The sequence below is a fragment of the Myotis brandtii genome, unplaced genomic scaffold (genome assembly GCF_000412655.1).
Source record: "Myotis brandtii unplaced genomic scaffold, ASM41265v1 scaffold393, whole genome shotgun sequence".
Taxonomy (NCBI): Eukaryota; Metazoa; Chordata; class Mammalia; order Chiroptera; family Vespertilionidae; genus Myotis; species Myotis brandtii.
This window is the reverse complement of record NW_005365070.1, coordinates 2,314,303-2,335,872: the sequence shown is the minus strand read 5'-3', so window position 1 is coordinate 2,335,872 and position 21,570 is coordinate 2,314,303. Positions and strand designations below refer to the sequence as shown.

Genomic DNA, 21,570 nt, shown 5'->3' with positions numbered 1-21,570 from the left:
ATATATATATACATATATACACACACACACACACACACACACACACATATATATGTATATTAGAGGCCCAGTGCACGAATTTGGGGGCCGATTGGGCCGGGAAGCTGAAGGTTGGCCAGCCGGCCCCGCCCCCAATAGGGTTGAGGGGGCGATTTGGGGTGGGGCCGGCCAGGGGTAGGGGCCGCCCCCTGATTGGGCCAGTTGGCCGGCTGCAGTGCACATCATAGCGACCAGTCATTCCAGATGCTTGGCTTTTATTTGTATCTAGATACATGTATGCAATAGAAGCATTAAAAACATTCATGTGAATAATATACATTAACTTTATTTATTCTTTTAGAGAGAAGAAAGATGAAAGGAGAGGGAGAGAAATAGAAACATTGATTGGCTGCCTCCTGCACGCACCCTACTGGGAATCAAACCCTCAACCTGGGGAAGTGGCCTGACCTGGAATGAACCGGCTACCTTTCAGTGCATGGGATTATGCTCAACCAACTGAACCACAAGGGCCAGGGCTAATATACATTAACTTTAAAAGAAAAAAAAGCCCAGCCAGTGTGGCTCAGTGGTTGAGCATCAACCTATGAACCAGGAGGTCAACAGTTCGATTCCCAATCAGGGCACATGCCTGGGTGCAGGCTTGGACCCCTAGTAAGGGGCGTGAAGGACATGGCCGATCAATAATTCTCTCATCATGAATGTTTCTGTCTCTCCCTTTCCCTTCCTCTCTGAAATGAATAAGAATATATTAAAAACAATAAAACCTTTGCATAAAGATATTCTCATAGGTGACAGCTTTTGGGGCTTGAAACTTTCTCCTACTACCCCATTTCACTTAATCCAATATAACCAACATCTACTTCTATTATTAACTTTAGTGAAACTCTTCAAAAAAAAAACAAACATATTCTCTTTATCATAATAGAAATACAGTGGGCCACCCAGCTGGATTACATTTCTCAGCCTCCCTTGAAGTCAGATTTGGCTATATTTATTTTTATGAATGAAATGTGAGCATAAATAATGTCTACTAATTTAAAGCCTGGTACATAATACTTTTAGAGATTCTCTGCATGATCTTGAACCCCTTCCTTGCCACAGGAGTTGGAAGAACAATCCTAGGGTACCAGGGTTACAAGCAGAGATGTGCTACTGACATTTCTGGTCCCTTTCAAACAGTTAAATAAAAAGAATTATTTTATAATATTTTTAATTTATCATGTATTTGAGTCTCATTGCAATAGCAATAGAGAATTAATTATAGCTAATTTGCCTACAAACATCAGGTGGTCATAATAATCTGGCCACTCAGTGTATGTATGTGTGTGTGTGTGTGTATGTGTGTGTGTGTGTGTGTGTGTGTATTTAAAAATAAATAAATAAAAGGAAAAAATTCAAGCCAAAAGAGAAATATACCAAAACTTTCCATTATCCAGTACAAATTTGACAAGAAAAAAAATCTCATTTTCTTATAACACAAGCCTACCATCAAAATTGATGAAGAGGAATTTCTTTCCCTAGCTTACCTTTAGGACTGTGCATACTAAGTTAGAAAACATAAACACTATATTAAAAGTATGTAGAACTTACTTCAACAATCAAGACATTCTAGAAGAAAAAGAGAAATGAAAATCAGTACAATGAATCAGACAGTGTTTCTAATTATAACTCAAATCACATCATAACAAATTCCATCTGTTGGGATTTAGAACTCTTTAATATAAAATTTTCACTGCAATAGAATTTTTAAAAATAAAATTTGACCCATATGTTCATTTTTTAAAAGTTTGTATTGCTTAAACAGACGTCTAATCTTGGGAAAGTCATAAAATTTTTCGGAGCATCAGTTTCCTATGTGTAAAATGAGGGACTTGAATGAGTATGTATCTAACTCTAAAATTCAAGAACTATAATTTAGAAAATAACTCCAAAATCATGCATTTAACTTACCATATGGAATCCAATTCAAAATCTATTTACTCATTAAACTAAAATTGTTCTGCATTTTCTGGATAAGTTCTTATTATTAGATTAAACTAAAAAGGGTACCAATCTTTGCTTACTCCCACCAAAAACCTTCACCCCAATTTCTACGCCTCAGAATTTTATAGCTGAAAGAACCCTTAGAGAAAATACCATCTAACTACTTCCAATGTATAGAATAGTCCTATTTGTTCTTGTGTTAGTTATAGGAATAAAGTAGCATTTCACATACTGGTTATAATCATTGTCATAAGATCCATACTATATTGTTTATTTTAGTTCTCATTTCTCTGTCACATATATATATAGCACTAGAATTTTAATGTTCTATATATTCTTTTAAGTCAGTGATTACCAAAGTAGGGCACACAAGATCCATTGGGTTGCAAGAAATAAATATTAGAACTTTTAAAAAACCTCACTTTGTATAATCAATAATTTTGCATATACTTTACAATATATATTACTACCACAGTTCATATTTATTCATCTCTTCATGTCACAACTAATTTGTCTTTCAATAGATACTTCAATCCAAATATTTAATAAAATTGAATATAATAATTAACTGACTAATCATTGTTTCACCACCTACTATGTGGCTCTTTCTCAACATTTACCCTACCATAGCTAGCACATCTGAAGGATAATATTTTCCTATCAGTAACTGGCTCACTGTTGCAGCAATGAGCACCACTGGATGAAGTTGTAGTTTGAAAACATCACTGAATTTGGAGACAGAGAAACTGGATTCTAGTCTTGGCTCCAATACTAAGTAGCTACAGAACCTTGGTTAAGTCATAATTATAGACTTTAACTGGTATGAGACATTTTATACAAATAAAAGTCCAGAGACATCAATACTGTTTTAAAAAAATAAAAAATAAGAAAAATAATGAGAATTGCTATCATTGAGAGCTTATTTTATGTCAAATAGCTGCATCCTTACTTATTAAATGAAAAATTTGAAGCTCAGAGATCAATGAGTTGCCTAAAGTCACAAAAATAGAGAGTAGAGATTTGAAGAGGTGTTTTCACATATTTTAATCCACTAAATGCACAAAGGGGGTTGTGGAATACGTATCTGCACACACTATGTTCCAAAGAGATAAACTAAAATAGAAAGTCTAAATAACCCATTATCTAACCACCAAGAAATAACTTCATCCAATTTATGTCTTGATTTTTTCCACAATAAATGTGCTTTAGTGTGACTATCATGAAAAGAAATTTATTTTAGATATGTTTTAAGATCACAGAGTTACATAGTGGGACAGAGCCATTAAGTGGGAAAGGCAAGGTCAAATAAAAGCACAGAATGTGAAGGCTAGACCCCTTCCAGCACTAAAAATTGACTGCAGAAGTAAGGGATTCAAATGACTTCAAAATATGGGCAAAGCATGCTGAAAAGGAAGGAGAATAGGTCTGGCAGTGGTGTATAGGATGGACAGAGAGGAGAAAGGATCAAAAGATTAAAATTTCTCCTTTAAAAGTTTTCCAAAGATGTTGAAGAGGATATTAGTTTGGCATGACTCTGATATCGGACCACAGAATTTTTTAAATATGTTTTTATTGATATCAGAGAGGAAAGGAGAGGGAGAAATAGGAACATCAATGAGAAAGAAACATTGATCGGCTGCCTCCTGTACTGCATGCTCCTCACTGAAGATCGAGCCTGCAACACGGGCATGTGCACTAACCGGGAATCAAACCTGACCTCCTGGTTCATGGGACAACACTCAACCAAACTGAGCCACACCTGCAGGGAGGGACCACAGAATTTGACACAAGTGCTGTATGCTAAAGTTTCCTTATAGATAATCAGTCAAATAAGCTGTGAACATTAAAATGTAAAAGCCACCTGGCTGGTGTAGCTCAGTGGTTGACCATCGACCCATGCACCAAGAGGTCACAAGATTCCTGATCAAGGCACATGCCCAGGTTGTGGGCTCGATCCCCGGGAGGGGTGTGCAGGAGGCAGCAGATCAATGTTCATGCTCATCGATGTTTCTATCTCTCTCTTCCTCTCCCCTTCCTCTCTCAAAAAAAACACAATGAAAACCTATTTTTTTTTAAATGTAAAAGCCAGATGACAAAAGTGTTTTGGAGAATGAAAGATCTAGATTCAAAAACAAGCTCTACCACTTACTGGCAGTGTGACTTTGAGTAAGTCCTTCAATTTTGCTGAGTCTTATTTTCCTGATCTATAAAATGGAGCTAATAATATACACCTCACAGAAACACTGTGAAATGATTGAGATTATGCCTTTATATTAGGCACAGGGTCTATAAGTAAAAAATAAATGGCAGCTTAAAAACGCAGCAATCTATTATTGGTTACTCAAAAATCATGTCATGTATTAGAAGAAAAATGTTCAAACATCTTAAGATCTCTATTAGTTCAGCCAATTGTTTATACTGCAAGAATTTTGATGTTTAAAAAAAACTCTTTGAAGTTTCTTAAAATAATAGTTATGTTTGAATTTGCTGAGTGTTCTAACTCCAGAAATTGTTGTAAGAACTCTACATGCATTATTTCACTTAGTCTTCTTAACTCTATGACGTGCCTGCCGTTATCATCCCCACCTTACATATGGGAGACAGAGAGATTAAATAAACTGCCCCAGGTCACATGTTAGGAAGTACTGAGCCAGGCTTTGAATCAAGGCTGTCCAGCTCCAGAACCCACACTTTCAGCCACTACATTTTGCTGCTCCTCTACCTTTTCAGAAACTATGTGTGCGCTGGCTGGATAGCTCAGTTGGTTAGAACATTGTCCCAATATGCCAAGGTCTTGGCTTTGATCCCCAGTCAGGCACATACAAGAATCACCCAATGAATACATGGATAAGTGGAACAAATTAATGTTTCTTTCTCTTTTTCTCTTCCTCTCTCCTTCCCTTCTCTCTCTCCAATCAATTTTAAATAGATGGGGGGGAAAAAACCTGTGACTCTATTTTTTAAAAAGACTGCTTTTCCCCATATATATATTTTTGAAGGATCCCAAATTAGATCACCACAGTGGCAGATAGCAGTACTTGGCAACATGAACTTTTAAATTTAATGTTGGATTCTGCTGTCTCTTTGCTATATGACCTAGAGAAAGATACCTATGTGCATAAATAACTATGTAAACTGCCTCTTAGTGATTGATCGGCAGCATAGTGTTACTAATTGACTCTTGGTATAAACGGCTTTCTTCTCCTTCAAGATACATACCTTTCCAGTTAAAGTTGAGAGATCATCTCCACCAATCACTTTTATGTCCCCTGTTGATTGGTCATTCTAGAAAAAAAAAAAATATATATATATATGTGCATATATATGTGTGTGTGTGTGTGCGCGCACACACACACATACACACACACACATATCTATATTTCATATTACCAAACAGGAATTAGAAGATTTAAGAAGTTAGCTATCTAATGTCATAGCATTATGAAATTCTAAATGAATACAGTGTACGAATTATGTTTCTAGAAATGAACGACTAGATAACTTTTAATTAGAGATTAGTAAAAATTAAAAAGTCCTAATTGGCCATTACTGACTTGATGCTTTAGGAGCCCTAAAAATATGGTGTACCCATGTTCAGGTGGGCAGTATTATAGCAACCACCCATCTTCAGTCACAGTAAATTCTGAACCACGAGGGAAGTTATTAGCATGGCAGGTGTCTGGTTCTGGCCCTGAACCATTCCCATGAGTCTAGCAAGCTAAAGGGTCGGTCTGTATCACACTCAACCCCAAAGATATTTCCCTGAAAAGTCTAGCCCAGGTCCAATTCATTGTCAGCAAAGTCTGGGAAATGAGGTCTGATCAGTAGTCTTTTAAGGTATACCTCTTAGGCTCCCATTTTTCTGATATCACAGAATCAGTAGAAACTCTTATAGGAGTTTCAAAAGAATGTTCTACACCCACTGTAGTGGATGGTGATAATGATTATAATTTGACTGCACTGGATTCAAGACAGAAAACTAGGTTGAAAGAGCAGGTGAACAAAACAGATTGGACTTTCCCTACCAGACAGCAAACCATATCAAAGCTACAGCAATTATAATGGTGCTGTATCAGTACAGTAATAGACAAAGAAATCAAGGAACAAAACAGAGCCCAGAAGCAGATCCAGAAATATATGAGAATTTAGTATATGATAAAGATGGTATTTTAAGTCAGTAAACAAAAGATTAATTATTCAATAAATGGTGCTTGATCAACTAGTTATCCACTTGGGAATAAAGTTTTATCCCTACCTCACAGCATACACAAAAATAAATTCCAGATGGATTAAAATCTAAATGTAAAAAATAAAGCCATAAGCAGAATGGAAGAAAACAGAATATTTTCACATTCTTAAGAAAAGGTAAAAAACTAGGCATGATATGAACCCAATCTGAAAGAAAAGATCTATAACAAATATTCCTATTATACACTGGACTCCAACAAGGATAAGAACCAAATGGGAAAATGGAGAACAAATACAAATACACAATTCACAGAAGAGAAGGCATAACATAAAATGATATCTATGATGATATCTACCTGAGAAACAAATACTAAAACAATGGGATTCTACTGTTCACCCATTCACACTGGCAAAACTTAAGCCTGATGATATATGTTGGCAAAAGTGAGAGAAAAAAAAGCACTCGTTGGTGAAAGCGCCCATTTATAATGTTGCAAATTCTATAGCAACACCTATTAAAATTGTAAATATGCATGCCATTTTGCCCCAGCAATCCCACTTCCAGAAATTGATGCTACAAAAAAACTCACAAGTATGCAAAGGTACATACAAGGATGTTCACTGTTATCAACTGTTTATAAAAAAGAAATACTGGAGACAACCAACATGTCTGTTAACAGGGAACTATTTAAATTAAGTCCATCCACACAAGTAATACTATGCACCTACCGAAAAGAATCTGATAATCTATCCAAACTGACATGGAACAATGATAATTAAAAACACCAAGTAGTAGAGCAAAGTACTACCTATAAAACCACTTTTGTTTAGCATTTTTTAAAAGTTTATAACAGCAATTATATCTAAATGGTGAAAATGGGGATAACAAAACTTTTTACTTTTATTTACTTCTATTTTTGTTATATGCTTCCATACACATATCCATTTTTTATTGAGTGTTATTTTTTTAAAAACACCAAAATGCCCAATATTGTTCAATGTTGCAAACTATAAAAAAATCTTGCCAATTACTTCTCATCTTAAGGAAGTTATGCACACGCTTTATGCTAACTAACTTAAAACCCAGCGTTTCAAATAAAGAGAACTGTTAATAGCAAAAAAATAACAAAACCTGAATCTTTCAATATGACTCATACTAAATGATTTACACTGTAAATCAAGTTAAACAGTGACATCTTCTGTAGAAATTTGGTATTGCAGTCAAACTTCAATTGACTCTCTTTTACAGAGAAAACATCTGAGAACTAAAAAGCATGGAGACAGAAAAAAAAAAAAAAAACACCCTGTGATGTAAAGGCTATGGTAATACGGTAAGAGATAAGAGAACTCTAAGCATTCAAGATACTGCTGCTCCATTAGCACCCAAATCTCCATATTCCTGTTTGCCCTAAGGTTTTTAGCTTAAATCAAGTCTCTTCTGAGGCTTTTTTTTTTTCATGTAAACATAACCATTCTTTAAACGGAGGCTAATTAAGAAGATTCGTTTAAGAAAAAATGTGTAAAACCCTAGCTGGTTTGGCTCAATGGATAGAGAGTCGGTCTGTGGACTGAAGGGTCCTGGGTTTGATTCCAATCAAGGGTACATGCCCAGGGTTGCAGGCTCGATCCCTAGAAGGGGGCGTGTAGGAGGCAGCCGATCGATGCTTCTCTCTCATCACTGATGTTTCTATCTCTCTCTCCTTCTCCCTTCCTCTCTTAAATCAATAAAAATATATTTTTTTAAAAAAGAAAAAATGTGTCAGTCCATGTACAGGTAATAAGTGCCCAAATTACATATAAATGACATCCATGGATCAATTACCCCACCAGGAGAATTTACCTCTCTCCCTTCCTATCTGAAACAAGCTTCCCACTATATCCCTGCTTCATTACATTACTGAATGATCCTTATGTGCCTCATCTTGAGATAATAGGACTGGCACAGTAGAGGGGAAAAATCCTCTCCCCTGCCCCGAGTTGGTTTTCCTTCTTCTCTATCCTTCCACCTCCTCATTCCTTGCAGCCAGAGAGCCCAATCTGTCCTAAACTCAGAGTGTCACTGTCAACTACATAAAATTCCCAGAGAAGAAATTTGGGTCAACAAATACATACCCTTAGCACCTGTGTCTCCATTTTGTCCACCTTTCTTGAGTCCAGGTGTAAAAATGAGAAGGGAAACAGAAAGGAACTGTGTTTATTTCTATTTGTCTATCACTAGGAATTTTGAAAAATCTCTAAAGTAGTAACAAGACCTGCAGCTTGGTATAGGAAAAGAGAGAAAGCTGTGTAAAAACACATAATGAATGGGCTGGCAAAAGAATTGCTGGAACAAACAGATTGAGACCATAAGGAGAAGATGCAGAGAGGCCAATCACCAAGGCCAGGGTCCCAAGAGGGCAAGACAAGGAGTATTTGGGTAGAAAGTGTGGGCTTAGCAATTAGTGGCTTAGCACTATGCAGAGCTTGCTTTTTTCCAGTGAACTTCAGATCATTCTTTCAGGTCTCTAGAATGAAGTCATTGGGGAAAAGTCCTTCCCTCTACATCCAGTTGGGCCTCAGGTCCACCACACTCAATCACGATTTCTCTTCACATCATAATATCAACCACCCTCTGTCCTTTAACTGTTCTCCTATACCCTGATCAAACATCAACAAAAGTGAGAATATTAGAATCATACACTTTTTGAGATAAACTCTACCTCAGATGAAAAAATGTCAGATATCCAATTTTCTAAAATGATATGCAGAAAAAAATAAGTCTGGAAGGATATATGCTCAGATAATAAATTAATTTATTTACCTGTATTTTATGAGTTCTTTTAATCTTTTTTGTTCTGTTGTTAATCCTCACCTGAGGATATTTTCCCATTGATTTTTCAGAAAGAGTGGAAGGGAGGGGGAGAAACGGAAAAAGAGAGAAGCATCGATGTCAGAGAGACACATCGAGTGCTTGCCTCCAGCACGTGTCCTGACCAGGGCGAGGGATCAAGCCTGCAACCTATGTATGTACCCTTGATCAGGAATTGAACCCGGGACCCTTCAGTCCTCGGATCAATGCTCTATCCAATGAGCCAAACCAGCTAGGGCTTCATGAGTTGTTTTAAAGGAACACATTCCTTTCAAAAAGGTATTTTAAGTTTAAAACTATGCTGATGTAGCAGGACCCTTATAGATAATCTAATCCTACACTATTCAATACAGTAGCTACTAAGCACATGTGGCAATTACTTAAAATTACATAAAATTAAAAATTCAGTTCCTCTGTTGCACAAGACATATTTCAAGTGCTCAAGAGCCACATGTGGCTAGTGGCTCTGTATTATACAGCATAGATTAGACTATTTCTGTCATCACAGAAAGTTCTATTGGTCAGCACTGCTCTAATCAAATAAAAGATACCATTTAGCATAATTTAACACTAGAAAAGTTTGAAGAGTTAGTACTGATATTTAATACCTGGTATTTTCAAGTACACCATTTTCAAACCTTCAGAAATTATTGCATTTTATCTTTATGCTTTTTATTCAATGTCTTTTTAGAACTAGGATCTGATAAAATACCATAAGCATGTTCAATAGAAGCACTTATCATAGCCTAAGATAGTACCTTGAAGACAACAGATGATCAATGAGTTCGCTAAGTGAATTAATCTATTTCCTCAATTTTTTTTACAAAAGCTGTAGCCTCACGGGACAAAACACTGCCTTTCTATTCTATGAATCAGGGTTCTTATACAAAACCTCAGTTGCCCGACAAGGACTACATCAAAGTGAAAATCCACAGGAAAGGGCTAGAAAGTGTACTTTTGACCCTAGTTCTGTTAAAGTTTCCTTACACCACGGATAGTATATATGCCCGTTCCTGTCAATTGAAACTAAACAAATTCTTTCCCCCAGCCATGTCTATGGTCTGAATTCAAAAAGTAGGAGAAAGGTATAATCACTTTACTAGCTTTATATACATATGAATAGACATATTTATATAAGATAAACTTTATATTATCTTTAGTGTCAAATCCAAAGAGGTATACTTATACAGTGGGGCCTTGACTTACGAATGTCCCGACTAACGAGTTTTTTGAGATACCAGCTGTCTCTCAGCCGATTTTTTGCATTGAGTTGATAGAGTAATTTGAATTAACGAGCTCCTTAACGAGCTCGGTCTCGGAACAAATTAAACTCGTAAGTCAAGGCCCCACTGTATTTAAATTCAACTGTTTTGGGGGGGAAGCATACCTCAACGAAATTGACTAAAGACAGAGAAAAAGGTCAGACTGAAAGTTACTGACCTAAGAGATACTTTAAGAAACTGCTGCAATTTTTCTGTATTTTCTTTAACAAACTTACTCAAATAGCCACGTTCTTACAAATTACTATAAATGAATTTGAATTTTCAATATATTAAACAGAAAGCCTAATCAAGCTACTAATCAAGCAACTTCTGAGATCAAGACTGAAAGTTATAGCCCTGGCCAGTTTGGCTCAGTGGATAGAGCATCGGCCTATGAACTGAAGGTCCCATGTTCAATTCCTGGTCAGGGGCACATGTCCAGGTTGCGGGCTCAATTCCCAGTCTGGGGCATGCAGGAGGCAGCCGGTCAATGATTCTCTCTCATCATTGATGTTTCTATCTCTCCCTCTCCCTTTCTCTCTAAAATAAATATACATTTTAAAAAGACTGAAAGTTATAGCTTTATGAACCTTGAATGCAACTGAGGGAAAAATTCCATAATTGGCAAAATAGATTTTGTGTGCATGCAAAACTAATGACTAGCAGAGAATCCTATATAATAAAGAGGTGATATGTCAAGGGGTGCCATCGCAAAATTATGAACTGCCTTTTAGAAGTAGTTTCATTGGCAAGAGGCAAGATATGGACACTTAAATGACAAGGAGTTAGCTCTCTGGCTGCCAAATGAGGTAGAAAAATGTCCCTGCTCCCAGGGTTTGGGGACGGAAAGTCAGCGTAGGCTGGGCGAGGTGAGGGACGCTGCTGAGAAGAGGGGTTGTTGAGGGATGAAGTTAGGGTGCTGGCTTGGGGGCCGCAGCAAACCTGCGTTCTTCCCTAGCCCTTCTAAAGTAGGTCAGATCCCGTATCTTCAGTTCCTATCGCATAATCACAGACCCCTCCTTCCCAGGGCTGAATTTCATTTGGGTAATTATCTGATCACCGTCTGCCTCCTCCACGCCACCATGAGCCTGCTGAGGACCAGGTCAGGGCGAGGCTGCTGGTTGGGTGAGGGGAGACCCAGCACATGGAGTCTGCAGCCCCCCCCCCTCGGGCCCCCCCCCCCCCCCCTCAGGGCGCCGGCAGTGTCCGCGGAGTACGCGAGGCGTAGCTGGGCAGCGGACATGGCCCTGATGGCAGGCTAGGTCTAGGGGACCCTACACGTGCATGATTTAATTGTGTGCTGTGCCTCTAGTGAAGAAATAAAAGGAAGCCCATATTAGAGGATCTAAGTCAGTTAAAAAGTTTTCCCAAATAAGACTGAGTTCTGTAGTTAAAGGCTTGGGTTCAGATCAAAGACCTGTATGATCTTGGGCAAGTAACTTAATCCTTTCACACCTCATTGTTCTTACATGTACATGGAGATAGTAACTCATATCTCAAAAATCAAGCTAATTTTCCCTTTGCTTAAGGCCCACACAAAAATATTCCCACAAAAAATTTACTGGTCTGACAACTTTTCCTACTGAGGCTTCATTATTTTTTATTCAACTATTTTAGTAAAAAAAAAATACTACAAAATTGAACTCACAATAGAGAAAATATGTTTGCATACTTATCAACTATTTAATTTTTCAGAAAATCACAGAGTTTAGGATAGAAAAGGGCATTAAATATACTTTACTAAAATTTCATTGTTCTAAGATACACATTTACATTTTTATACCTCAGAAATCAACATATTACAACCGATCACAACTTACTACCATAATTGACAGTGTCTTGTTCCTTAGAAGCACAAAAAATAGTGGTCTTAAACTGATTTAATTTAGAATTAATGAAATATGGTATTTGGAATCCCCAGTCAATTTCCCATCTAGGCACTAAGCAAAGAAAATCCTGCCTAGCTTCTTTGATAAACAGTACGTAAACTATAATATACATGTGTGTATATTCTAAGAAAAAAATTCTTTAAAATATTAGAAATAAAAATGGTAGTGAAATTTAGGGTGACAATTCCTTTATAATTTTTGTGGTTCTATGTTTTTATTTTTATTTTTTATTTTTTTGGTTCTATGTTTTTATATTAAACATGTTTTTTAATCAGAAAAAAATACAATTTTTATTTTGGAGAAAAACCAGATGGGGCGTGTTGACACTGTTATGGCTCTTTATATATCCTAGGAATATTTAATAGTTCATTCAGCATTCCTTTAGGATTAGTACAGATCAATGTTTAATTCACTATTTCAAACTGGTCAAGATAGCATTTAAAACTATACTAACATCAATGCTACTGATACTGCAAACAATTTTAAATTTCCATTTTACAACTTAATCAAATTAAGTTGCCTATATTTTATATGGACATGTGAATATTTTCCATGACAAACTGAAAAATTAAAGTATATGGATGGTATTCTTAATTTCTATTGCTTAGCAGTAAACCTACACAGAATTTCACATAAAACAGAATGGATATTATTTTCCTCTAAGTGAAAATTAATCTTAAAATTCACTTTGCTTGTGTTTAAATTTTCACATTTTTTATCAGTTGAGGAGTTCAGCTTAATAATCCTCTAAGATCTAAAACTAATGAGAAAAAAACTAAAAGTAGAAAATTAAATTAAAATGTCAAAGTGTTCCTTTGCTTCAAATTGCTCTTACAGCTATAAAATACTTTAAAAAAAATATTAAAGTTCCCTTACATGTTTTTACGAGTTTTCTTTTCAAAGAAAGAACATTCTGCCCAAATTCCCAGAGGAATGAAGTATCAGTCATAAAGTAACAAGATTAATTTTTATGTGTGTGTGTGTGTGTGTGTGTGTGGGTAGGGTTCTTAAGAAGATCAAAGAGAAATCATACCATGGACTTAAGTACATGTTTTGACTCTAAGCAACAATATATTAGAAACTAGGCAGCTTTCAAAAAATAAAAATACAGCCCTGGTTGGTCTGGCTCAGTGGATAGAGCATTGGCCTAAGGACTGAAGGGTCCCGGGTTCGATTCCAGTCAAGAGCACATGCCTGGGTTGTGGGCTCGATCCCCAGTGGGGGGTATGCAGGAGGCAGCTGATCAATGATTCTCTCTCATCACTGATGTTTCCATCTCTCTCTCTCTCTCTCTTCTCTCTCTCTCTTCCTCTCTGAAATCAATAAAAACATTTTTTTAAAAGATGTGTCTTTTACATATCCATGTTTCCCTCTCTCTGTCTCTCCCTCTTACTTCCACCCTCTCTAAACATCAATGTAAAAATATCCTCAGGTGAGGCTTAACAAAAATAAAATAAAAACATAAAAAGGTTATCATTTAAAAATAAAATAAAAACTGGGCAGCTATACTGTTGGCAGCTATGCTGCCTAACATTAAATCTGAGCGTAAACCATCAAAATAAACAAATAACTTCTGTTAAGTAAAAATCCAAATTTTATATTTAAACAAGTCTTTAATTCAAACAAGACTGACAAGTTAAAAGGAACTTATAAATACAAAGTAATGTCATGATGTATGAGCATAAAGGGCTTTGGTGGGATAGGGAAAAGGTCTATAATACATAAGTGGTTATCTAATCACCCACTGGACTGATGAAAATGTGAAAAAGGTCAAAGACTTGAGTCAAATAGATAATTAACAAAGAGAGTGAAGGTTGAAAGCTAAATGTAGATAAGTGGTCTTATTCTTAATGAAATCAAACATTCACATGATCAAAGAAATTGTGGATGAAATTCATGTGTAAAGATCAAACTGAGCCCTAGCCAGTTTGGCTCAGTGGATAGAGCATCAGCTCAAGGACTGAAAGGTTCCAGGTTTGATTCTGGTCAAGGGCATGTACCTTGGTTGCAGGTTCCTCGGCCCTAGTCAGGGTGCGTGCAGGAGGCAACCAATCAATGTGTCTCTCTCACATCGATGTTTTTCTCTGTCTCTCCCTTCCACTCTCTCTAAAAATCAATGGAAAAATATCCTCGGGTGAGGATTAACAACAACAACAACAACAACAAAAGATCACACTGATTTTGGTTCATCCAGTGTCAATATTCTGAAGCATTTGAGATCATGTAACACTGCACAATGACTGTGAATCAAAAGTGGTATTTCCAATGTGCCAATGTTCTCGCTCCATGTGTGCTTTCTAGGAAATAATTCTTTTTTTAATATATTTTATTGATTTCAGAGAGGAAGGGAGAGGGAGAAATAGAAACATCAATGATGGGGGAGAATTATTGATCAGCTGCCTCCTGCACACCCTACACTGGGGATCGATCCCACAACCTGGACATGTGCCCTTGACCCGAATTGAACCTGGGACCCTTCAGTCCACAGACCGACACTCTATCCACTAAGCCAAACTGGCTAGGGCTAGGAAATAATTCTAGGCCCACCTTATTTATCAGACCTAGCTCCAAATGCCTTTCGATTTCCCCGCAAACCAATCTAGCTCCAGAGAAAATATCTGCCACCAGTAAATATAGTCAAAAGAGTATCACCCAAGTCCCAACAGCAATTCTTAAAAGATTTTTTAAAAACTCCAAAAAACAGCCTGGCCAGTGTGCTCTGTGGTTGAGTATCAACCTATGAACCAAGAGATCACAGCTGATTCCGGGTCAGGGTACATGCCCTGGTTTCGGGCTTGGTTCCCAGTGCGGGGCCTGCAGGAGGCAGCCAATCAATGATTCTCTCTCATCATTGAGGTTTCTATCTCTCCCCCTCTCCCTTCTTCTTCTGAAATAAATAAAAATATATTTTAAAAAATTAAAATTAAAACTACAAAAAACCCCCCAAAATCAAAAAAACCTTTAAAATAAGTATATAACCTCTAAGGTGACTAATTTGAAAAAAAAAAAAAGACAATATTGCCCTAGCTGGTTTTGCTCAATGGACAGAGCCTGTGGACCAAACGATCCCGGGTTCGTTTCGTCAAGAGCAAGTACCTTGGTTGCAGGCTCCTCCCAGCCTGGGCCCTGGTCAGGGTACATGCAAGAGGCAACCAATCGATGTGTTTCTCTCACATTAATGTTTCTGTCTTTCCCTCTCTCCCTAAAAAAATCAATGGAAAAATATCCTCGGGTGAAGATTAACTCAAAAAAAAAAAAAGACAAAATTCACTTGGATATAGAGTACTATTGAATATATCTGAAAATCTCACTGTAAAAAACTGAAATGAACATGTAAATATAGTTTGCAAAGCTTCAAAAACATACAGAAAACCTACAGTTGCTATGTTTTATTTTTAATTTTTATTAAATAAACATATATTAAATATACTTACACAGTAGCTCTTCAGTCTGATAAAATCTACAGTCATAGGAATGGATCTATCACTATTCCCTGTTCATGCTTTGATATAACCCAGCAGGTCAGCAAAGAATTTATAGCCCCCCTTGAGCACGCAGAGGACTACAATGTGATGGCCTCCCATCTCCTTCATCACATCTCGAGCAAGCCGCTCGGTCCTACAGAAATAAAATTAGGAACTTAATAGAAAGTAATTTATATTATAATAGAAATACATTTAAACTTTATAACAAACATCCCTTAATCATTAACTTCCACAAAATACATCCTTTGCCCCCATGAAGTATATATCCTTATTTCATAAAGCAAAAATTTCAAAAACCCTCAAAAGCCAGGTTCACTATAACACAATAAAATTTTTAATGCAATTTAAAATAAGATACCATTTTCACTTACCAGATTGGCAAATTCTAATTAAATGAAATTTACCTGACAATATACAATATAAGAAGAAATTGTGAGGAAAACAGTATTTGCATATATCATTGGGAATATAAATTAACATAACTTTCTGAAGGATAATTTGGCAGTATCAAAACATTCAATAGCCCTAACCGGTTTGGCTCAGTGGATAGAGCGTCGGCCTGCGGACTCAAGGGTCCCAAGTTCGATTCCGGTCAAGGGCATGTACCTTGGTTGCGGGCACATCTCCAGTGGGGAGTGTGCAGGAGGCAGCTGATCGATGTTTCTCTCTCATTGATGTTTCTAACTCTCTATCCCTCTCCCTTCCTCTCTGTAAAAAACCAATAAAATATATTTAAAAAACAACAACATTCAATAAACACCTCCCACTTGATCCAGAATTTCCACGTGGATAAAGTTGAGCAAGCACCCAAACATGTATAAAAGGATGTCCCCTTCTAGTATGGTCTATAATAGCAAGACAATGGAGAACTCTTGCATGTCCATCAATAGGGAGCTAGTAAATTAATTATGGTACAGCTAGAAAATGGAATACTATGCAATTTTTTAAATATATAGGATAGCTCTGGATATATGAAAAAGTGTCCAATAAATTTTTGACCTATATAATAGTACACACCCATGTGTTAAAATATATGTGTATATTTGCATATATTATATGTGATTAGCCCATATGTAGGGAGGAGATATGCACTGCAGGCTGAGAGGAGAGAACTCTACTCTTATTTATAGCCTCTACAGTTAAAATTCACAGTACATATGTATCGATATTATAATTTAAAATAAAAAACAAAATAACCTGACACACAAGGCAAGTATTTAAATATCAAAGTTCCTCACTGTAATTTATTTAAGGGGAAATTTCAAGCTAGATGTGCATAATAATCAAAATCTGACCTTGCTTTCATGTGATTCAGTCCCAGTCCATTACCCTGTTCAGGGTTGAGAAATCAAAGACTGTGACTAAAGTTCATTCTTCTAATCTCCTTTCATGTTTACTTTATTTTACTCCCTACAGATTCCCAGTATACCATAATTTATGCTGGGTTATTAGTAAACCCTCCCTGCCTTTTTTGTAAAGAAGGCTTTTAAAGTTTTTTAAATCTATTTTTTGACAAGCTGGTCCAGTTTATGGTCAAATATCAACTACTTAAAACAATTGCTGACACCTGAAATTAATATAAGACACAAACTTCAATTTAAGATCTTACTAACCTGTCCATAATTAGTCCATGAGGAATAAACACCTTTTCCAAATCCTCCACGTAATGATTAGGTATACAAAATAAATCTAGGTCATAACCTGGTTCATCATCACTAATCTGAAAAAGAAATATGGCTGTTTCGATGAGAGCATTACAAGATACAAACATTTAATTAGATTAAGATGTTAAAAATCTTAGCCTATCAGAGAAATTTAGGTATCAGATATCAAGAACTTTCAGTAACTTTCTAGTATGATAATGAATTATACTTATATCAGAAATCAACCATTTGTTTTATTTAATGTTTTTATTTTTATTGATTTCAGAGAGGAAGGGAGATGGAGAGAGAGATAGAAACATCAATGATGAGAAAGAACCATTGATCAGCTGCCTCCTGCACGCCCCCTACTGGGAGTCGAGCCCACAACCTGGGCATGTGCCCTTGACCCGAATCGAACCTGGGACCTTCAGTCCACAGGCCAACGCTCTATCCACTGAGCCAAACCAGCTACGGCTCAACCATATATTTTAAAGATGAATAGTTAAGATGACATGATATGAATAGTAAAATGACATGATATGAAATTTCCTTTAGTTCGTTAAAGAGAAAAAAACTTCAAAGAGCTAAGAAAAATGTGGCAAATCTTGATAATACTTTAAACAGGAGTCATGAGTATATGGGGACTCATAATATTCTTTCCATTTTTTAATGTTTGAAAATTTAGTTTTAAAAAATATACTATAGTCTATCAAAATATCACTGAACAAAGAAAACATGCTATTTCCCACCCCAAATCCAAATACCCTCTTCTCATCTCACAATAGAAAAAAAAGTTATTTATTTATTATTTTTTTTAATCCTCATCCGAGGATATTTTTCCATTGATTTTTAGAGAGAGGGAAAGACAGAGAGAAATATCAATGTGAGAGAAACACATCGATTGGTTGCCTCCTGCACTCGCCCCCACCAGGCCCTGAGCCCGGGAGGAGCCTGCAACCGAGGTACATGCCCTTGACCAGAATCGAACCCAGAATCGAACCCAGAATTGAACCCTGGTCCTTTCAGTCTGCAGGCCGACACTCTATCCACTGAGACAAATTGGCTAGGACAGGAAAAAAAAATTAAGTGATCTCATTTGAGTTAGGGTGGAGGGCACATGGTGCAATATACAGATCTTGTAACATATAAACCCACACCTGAAATCTGTATGTTCATGTTGACCAATGTCACCCCAATTTAATAAATACAAATATTAAAATTAAAATAAGAAGTTAAGTGATTTCTTTAAAAAAACAAACTGCCCTAACCACCGGTTTGGCTCGGTGGATAGAGCGTCGGCCTGAGGACTGAAGGGTCCCAGGTTCAATTCTGGTCAAGGGCATCTACCTTGGCTGCGGGCACATCCCCAGTAGGGGATGTGCAGGAGGCAGCTGATCCATGTTTCTCGCTCATCGATGTTTCTAACTATCCCTCTCCCTTCCTCTCTGTAAAAAAATCAATAAAACATATAAAAAAAAAACTTCTAGAAGTCTGAAATTGTTATAATCCACTCATGAGGTGCCTTCATACTAGAAACTCCAAGATGGCTTGAGTAGGACCATATATTGGTTGTTTTGGTATGCCCAGCCTCTGGCATACAAAATATTTAATAACAACACTAATGATGTCATACCTGCAATGGTAAAATGTACAATGATTAATTTTATAAATATTATATATGCATTTATACACAGAGAAAATATATAACAAAACCATGAAAACTATTATCTTGGGGAGGGGAGTTACAGAGATTTTATTTAGTTCCTTCCTTATATCATATATTCCAAATTTTGAGACTTATAGAAAGAAAAGGAGCTGTTTGGCCAGGGCCCAGGTTTAAAAAATACAATAGTTTTTCTTATAAATCATTTTTGGCAATGTGTGTGTATATATATATACACACATATATATAAAGTATAGGGAAAATTTAAAAGATATAAAATAAATTCTACAAACAAAAAACTAATACAAAATATAAAAGGAAGAGGAACAGGGAGGGAGAGATGGGGGAAGGAAGGATAGGTGGGTGGGTATGGAGGAATATATCAAACAATGGTCAAATATAACAAGTGGGAACTTGCCACTTTGTACACTTTAATATGGATTTATTTTTTTCACTTTCAACTTCAATTTTTTATTATAGTTGATTTATAATTCTCATTCACCATTATACTTAATGTTTATTCAAAGAAATAAACCCGAATTATAATACTCTATCTCACATGATATTTAAGACTAAATAACTTCCAAATCACATTCAAGAAGCTCATGATATGAGCTCTGGCAGTTTTCAAGAAATATTGGTCAGATCATAATTAAATCTCAATGTATCTGTTAATACCTATTAAGCACCTCTTCTCCTTCAGTCAGCATCATATTAGGTAGGTGCTTTTGGACAAGTAACTTGGCTTTCAGTAAATTAAAAAATATTTATATTTAAGATGTAGATTATTCACAGAATTCAGAATTCTATTCTGAGAAATTTGAGGTTCATGTTTTCTCCCTTTCTCTCAAAAGTTCTGTTTTGAGTTCTCCAGATTCTGGTGGAATTGAAGGTACAGTGATGTCCGGCTGGTAGTACCTACACACCACTTCAGTCTGCACACATGGCCAGGAGGCTGGCTGCGATTCACGTAGGTAAACCGGCTCATGCCCATGGGCATGTTCTGACAACAGCAAGTAGTGCACAGACACTGGCTCAGCAGCTGGTCTGACCGCAGTTGGAAGTCAATATTGATTTGTTTTTAAACAAACATGTATTATTTTCATAAGCAGAAAAAATTCCATTGGGGGGAGGAAGATTTTGCCAGATCCTCATAGAGGAAGTTCTAATATATCATGTTTATTTCAAAACATTCACTACAGCCAAAACCGGTTTGGCTCAGTGGATAGAGCGTCGGCCTGCGGACTCAAGGGTCCCAGGTTCGATTCCAATCAGGGGCATGTACCTGGGTTGTGGGCACATCCCCAGTAGGAGATGTGCAGGAGGCAGCTGATCGATGTTTCTCTCTCATCGATGTTTCTAACTCTCTATCTCTCTCCCTTCCTCTCTGTAAAAAATCAATAAAATATATTTTTAAAAAAAACAAAAAACATTCACTACACAAATAATGGAAATGGGACATTTCTGTCACCTACAGGAACATTTCAAGAGTACTTTATAAACTGAAATTTAGTTCAAGTTTTGGGAAAAGAAGAAAGAACGTGCTAGATCCTATAGATGAAAGAATAAACATTCATTTCAGGTTCATCAGAATATTTCTGCTACTACCTGACATGAATGAAAATGCACCATTTCATAGTGCTTTAAAATCAAGATCCAGAGTGCCAAAATGGCTTCCCTGAAGCTTACCCTTGCTCCCAGTTACTCACTGCTTCTGACACAAGCATAAACCAGGACCCAACCAGAACCTGAAATATGCAACACTTGTAAAGACTACTGCTTCTATGAAAATGGCTCAGTGTCTGACTACAGGTTTTGCAAATAGCCTAAGAACTTTCAGAGTCTTAGTCAATGTAAATTCTGCCCAGAGTTCATCCCAGCCATTAGTCTATTACAGACAGACCAGCAGGGATATACCCCAGAATAGGAATTCTATCTCTTTCAACATACCAAATTAATTTCCAATTAAAAAATTTATTTTCAATCAATATTAGATTTATACAGGGTGACCCCCCCCAAATGTATATACACTTTAACAACTGATAGCTGCTAAATGAAAATGAAATGTATTTTAATAAACACTGCCTCTATAATTATTTAAAGTGTGTACAGTGGGGCCTTGACTGACGAGTGTCCCGACTAACGAGTTTTTTGAGATACCAGCTGTCTCTCAGCCGATTTTTTGTATTGAGTTGACAGAGTAATTTGAGTTAACGAGCTCCTTAACGAGCTCCTTAACGAGCTTGGTCTCGGAACAAATTAAACTCGTAAGTCAAGGCCCCACTGTATATACATTTTTGGGGACACCCTGTATATCACATTTACTGTCAAAGGGCTAATTTATTAGATCAAGGATAAAAAACATGTTAAGAGAAAGGAAACCAAGATGGCTGCATAGGTAAACACCGGAAATTGCTGCCTCACACAACAACTTCAAAAAATACAACTAAAAGACAAAATAGACATCATCCAGAACCACAGGAAGGCTGGCTGAGTAGAAATTCTACAACTAGAAGGAAAGAGAAAAGCACACTGAGACTCAGAGGAGGAGCGGAAGTAAAGTGCAGAGGTACGGAGACGCACGTGGAAAGGGCTGGCAACTGAGGACG

At 36.7% G+C, this 21,570-nt stretch overlaps 1 protein-coding gene and 1 pseudogene across 1 annotated transcript in view; both read right to left on the bottom strand.

The window, feature by feature from the left end:
* HPRT1 (hypoxanthine phosphoribosyltransferase 1) overlaps window positions 1–21,570 on the bottom strand; it is a 62,611-nt gene that overhangs the window by 6,683 nt on the left and 34,358 nt on the right. Inside the window, 4 exon segments of the mRNA XM_014545001.1 lie at window positions 1,591–1,608; window positions 5,203–5,268; window positions 15,605–15,788; window positions 17,269–17,375. Coding sequence (XP_014400487.1) covers window positions 1,591–1,608; window positions 5,203–5,268; window positions 15,605–15,788; window positions 17,269–17,375 — 375 coding nt within the window.
* LOC106727232 lies at window positions 19,710–19,961 on the bottom strand (annotated as a pseudogene).